Raw genomic sequence first — 5255 nt, forward strand, 5'->3', positions numbered from 1 at the left:
TAAATTAAAATTTATCTTCAATTTTGCCAAAAAATAACCTCCCTCCTTCCTGTGTCTGAAACCTTCAAAACAAACAATTTTTAAACAAAGGCTTTATAATCATTTACAAATGTACAGTGGCTTAGTAAAATAACAATAAACATGTATCAGAACATAATTCTCAAATAAACGCCATGAAAGTACATATTTCAAACTGACATTTTAAGTTTAAGTAATGTGTTCCCAGGAACACATTTGTCACATGCTTTTAGGTTCATTAAAGAATTAACTAATTCTAAGAGTAAGAGTGGTCATTTATTTATATGTTCCTCAACTATCTAGCATTTAAGAGTTTATGAAAAAAAGAAATCAAAGGATATTCATGTAGTAAGACTGCGAAAAAATAGACATAGGCTGTGTGAAGTGTACCCTCTAAGTTCCGCTTTGCTCTGCCCGTGACACAAAAAGAAAATGGTTTTGCATAACAATTAAGAGATGTTTCATTGCAAAAAGTTTATGCCCCTTAACAACAAATAATTGGATATTTTTCTAAGTCCAATTAACATAACTCTGTCCAAAATAGCTTGATTCTATCCAAAATAGAACTCGGCTAAGATATTCTTATGATAAATCTGCATACTCTGAATTTCATTTCAAAATGTGCAACTAATTAATCAATTAATATATAAAATAAATTCAAGTTACCTGCTTAACAGATCCATTGTTTCTGCCATGTTGTGTTGTTTCATGTTGGCGCCTCTCTGTGTTCTGAATTATGAAAAAAAAATAAATTTAAAAAAATGCTAGATAGTTAAAAGAATATTTATTTTAGAGCTGTCATTGGTGTAACATGTGTAAGTTCTGAATATATGACAGAACTTATTTAAACTTGATTTCATTTGTTCTGTTTTTGAAACATTCTCTCTATGTTATCATCTTCAAAAGTTAAAATATCAGAGTATCTGTAAGCTGTCTGCGAGTTTGAAGGTTGACAAAAAAAATGTATCATATTTCCAATTCTTGACTAACTTTTCGCAGAAAAATGAATTTCATCTTCTTATTAATGAAATGCTGAATATTCAAGGAAAGGGGAAATTTAGTGTTGAGTATTTATAATAGATATTTAAGCTATGATCATAAAAAGTCAGGATGGAAATCATGATATGTCATTATTATGAACATCTAGACTAGAGTTATCTTGCAAGGTCTTTGTAATTGTAGTGTTAAGAATGCTAACACATCAGGTAATTACTCCCTAACAATAACAGATTTAATGCAAATGTATGCAAGCATGGGTGTTTGTTGTGAGGCTATAAAGAGTGTCATTGGCACTCAATTATTAAATTTTTCATAAAAGTCCATGTGCAATTCCTTTAATCCTTGATATTGCAATTACTTAACTAAGTGGAACTCTTTCAAGTGGAGGTTAGAAACGTCTCTTGGTTCGGGGCATTGTGCTATTCACAATGCAAGATTTATCATTGTGGAATTTAAAATATAAGAACAAATAAGAGAGAAATCCTGGTGAAATATCTAGCTTAACTTCTCTAAATCAGTCTAATAAATCTCTCAAAGAAGTTAAACTTTTAAAAGCTGATTAAATAATCTAAACTTTCTTTATATGACATTTATCTACAATTTGTTGAGCCCTTGGCAATACAATGTACTTTCAGCATAATGATTGTTCGATCAATACATGTATGTCTATCAGTATGAAGACTGAATGCATTGTTATGGTTAGATAGATAACCAAGGTACTCACAATAGTATGAATACTCTGTATGGATTTTTTTTTCAAATACAAACATTAAATAAATATAGGGTCTCCCATGGTTTGTGGTTTGATATGATTTTTATCCAACGAGTTGTGTGTTTTCTATCCCCGAGCCTTGGCGAGTTGGATAAAACTTGTTACAGCATTGCAATTGTTTACATGCCCTTGTAAGAAATATTTGTAATGCTTTATACCTGTTATACAGTGGGATCTGGTAGATCTTCATCTGTGTCATCTTGTGTGTCAATACCAGGATCGTTCCAGATGTCCAAGTAGCCACCTTTCCTCCTGCGTCCCCTGGAAGCTTGCCTTCTCTCCTTTTCCTCATCAATTGCCTTTGCTCGATGCGTCTGTGCCTATTCTGTATCATAGTCCTCATGCTGTTCTTTGGTGTCTAAATAAAAATACTGACACCGATCGATAGCTCCGCCTCCTATAAATATTGATTGTGTGACATCAAAACCACTCCGGGTACATGTTGAATTCCAGAAGACGACACTCATGTATCGTTGTTTTGATTTTGATACATGACAACAGGGCATTGTTTTAGCTCAAATTTTCATCTAATATAACAAAGACTAGTATCTTTTGCTCTTTCCATTGCTCTTACTTTATTTTGGATTCACTTCATTTGCAGATTTTTAGAGGAGTCGCAAAAAGATCCAAAATAGGGCGTTAAGTCCACCCATTCTTTATTTAGTTTCATTAATAAACAAGTTCATTAATTCACTATTTTTTAAATATATTTTTACATGTTTTACACAGGTTTCCTTTTTTGATATATAAAAAGCAAAAAGTAAAATCTTTGAAATGCAGAAGAACACTTTGGACAAATGAGTAGCTAAATTAAACATGATACAGGTATACATGTAAGAACTTCAAGCCTTGCAGCTTATTCCAGAGAAAGTATTGATTCTGGAAGAATCAGATAAAAGTAAAAATAAAATTTACCTGATAAATGCAGGATTTCAACTTTGTGCAGTTGTCCATCATATGAGAGAGACCCTCTGCTAGATCTGGACAGGACTCCTCTTGTTGAACTTTGAACCCTGGAGCTCTCGACAATTGCAGTAAATCCATCCCAGTCAAATAAAACAAGAGCATGCTTTGGATGATTTGGCATGGCTCTAAAAATGACATTTTTATTTCTTAATTAGTTAATTAATGAAGGTATTCATAATACTAAATTTTGAAGAAAAAAACAAGCATTCTGAGAGTATAACATTGGCAAATGCAAGACAATGCTATTCCCTATTGGCAAGACTTAAGTGTAATCTGGCTCTCATTAAAAATTGAGAATACCATAGTTCCGCCAAAAATCAAAGTTTAAAACTTATCATTTAAAAATATTGAAACAAAATGACATGAAACTTGATTTATAACTCATCAGTATTCATTCAAATACTGCAGAAGTACTTTTCTCCGCGTGTCTGATATTAACGCTACTTTCCGCGGAAATTTGTCCAAGCGTACTTCAAATAAATGTAAGGCATATAGTGACAATCAAAGAATTCCGCATAATTTTCAACCAGCGGATTAAACAGAAACTGAGATTCCGCGAAATTATAACTCTGTGGAAAAAAGTATGCCTACAGTACCAACAGTCTGAGCTCAATACTTTAATCTCCAAACATGTTTCAGAAAACTGTCAAACAGAGGGATAACTAATATGGGCAGATATTTAGAAGTTGTGACTGCTATGATTTTTTTCAGGTAGGAGATCGGAAGGTGGCCTCAAGGCCCCCGTGGGTCTAGGGTATAGAGTTAAACCAGACACAAACACAGTAAAACTTAGCTATAAGAAAGTCCTCCGACATTTTGAAGTTAGAAGTACGATAGATCATGTCACAACAGAGACTTAAGCACAATGGAATTTTCAATGAAAGTGTTAGCGTATCGAACAGCAGAAGGTCACGTGAGAAAGGTGATTATAATATCAATCGTTGATGCTCGGTGACTGGCTATCTTGATCCTATGTTGAGGACATTTTTTTTTAAAATTAGATATGAGCCGCAACTTCGCTAACGTTGTCCTTTTAATATGTTTAAGTTTTAGTTAAAATACACATTCTGTGCAAATAAAAAAAATGGCCAAGTTGCAGCTCGATGTAATCAAAATCGTTGAAAACTGGTATGCATATGAATAACAATAGAAATGAGACAAAACTGATAGACCCCTGTCTCAAAAGCTAGTGTCGCTCGGCATTATAAAATACTTTCATGTAATATAATATACCAAAACCTGCTATTAAGACATTGTTTAATACCTATAAAACATAAATTTAATGAATTATGGGATTTTATTTTGCACAAAACATCGGGATCCAACTCTCATATATTAAGTGCAGTCATTACCAGTAGACATGGTAGAGGTATAATGTACTTTTAAACACCTGTGAAATATCAGTTCTACTGGTAATTCATTCTAGTTTATCACATAATCATGACACAAAAGAAAACAAGAGGCCCATGGGCCACATCACTCACCCGAGTAACTTGGGTAATGCAGTTCTTTAGCAGATTTCCCCTCTTGCTTTACCTATCGTGCCCTCCTACCCCCTCCCCTTACACGATTTTAAAAGTAGAATCTACACTACCCAAGGATGCTTCAACATAAGTTTCAGCTTTCCTGGCCCAGTGGTTTTTGAGAAGAAGATTTTAAAAGATTTGTTCAATATATTTCTATGTAAACTTTGGATTCCCTATTGTGGCCCCGCCCTATCCTGGGGGTCATGATTTTAACAATTTAATATCTACTCTACCCAAGGATGTTTCCATATTAGTTTCAGATTTCCTGACCCGGTGGTTCTTGAGAAAAAGATTTTTAAAGATTTGTTCTATATATTTCTATGTAAAACTTGGATTCCTGTTGTGGCCCCGTCCTACCCCCGGGGGTTATGATTTTACCAATTTAATATCTACACTAACCAAGGATGCTTCCACATAAGTTTCAGAATAATATACCGGTAACGGTTTTAAAAAATATTTGTCTATTTTCTCATTCTTGTGTCAATTGTATAAATTAAGTTTAAATATTTAATAAAATTCCACCAATCAGTGATCGTTTCTGTGGCATAATCGACAAGGAATCGGACTGACAACCTCATGGTCACGAGTTTGATACCCAGCGTGAGCGTTGCAGAATTTATTTAGTAAATAAGTCTATTCACTATTTCAACATAGTATGCTTACGCTATATAAATACTTAGAACACTATGCGAGAATAGTAGGGTATGGGTTATATAGAGACAAACTGACAGGAAGCATAATAATATGACATCATGCTGTGCTATATATACATCATAATCTGTTCTCTTTTATTTTGAATATTCCAAGCACTAGGTATATAATGAAAATTGTTGCATGAAAAGATTTAATTTTCAAGATTCATTTAAAGACTTTTTGAATTAAATTATAAATTAAAGAGTTGTCCTTCCTGGCTGAGGGTCGGAGTCCCTTCAAATGAAAGCCCTATATATTTTTATTAAAAAATTATGACCAAT

At 33.3% G+C, this 5255-nt stretch overlaps 1 protein-coding gene across 1 annotated transcript; it reads right to left on the minus strand.

The window, feature by feature from the left end:
• Positions 1-1565: 1565 nt before the first annotated feature.
• LOC134265418 (uncharacterized) lies at positions 1566-2859 on the minus strand. The gene is made up of 3 exons (XM_062747625.1): positions 2705-2859; positions 1948-2147; positions 1566-1572 (listed from the first exon to the last, which is right to left on the minus strand). Exons 1-3 carry the CDS (start codon positions 2855-2857, stop codon positions 1566-1568), a joined length of 360 nt encoding a protein of 119 aa, XP_062603609.1. The 5' UTR covers positions 2858-2859.
• Positions 2860-5255: the final 2396 nt, after the last annotated feature.

Source organism: Saccostrea cucullata, unplaced genomic scaffold, assembly GCF_032062105.1.
Source record: "Saccostrea cucullata isolate Sc308-1 unplaced genomic scaffold, CSIRO_AGI_Scuc_v1 ctg9875, whole genome shotgun sequence".
NCBI lineage: Eukaryota > Metazoa > Mollusca > Bivalvia > Ostreida > Ostreidae > Saccostrea > Saccostrea cuccullata.

What these genes read in the sequence shown, in the direction of transcription:
- LOC134265418 (XM_062747625.1), bottom strand. Translation starts at nt 2,857, where the DNA reads ATGCTCTTGTTTTATTTGACTGGGATGGATTTACTGCAATTGTCGAGA. An exon ending in TGAAATCCTGCATTTATCAG is followed by an intron (nt 2,148 to 2,704) that starts GTAAATTTTATT and finishes ATTTTTATTTAG; the next exon opens with ACACCAAAGAACAGCATGAG.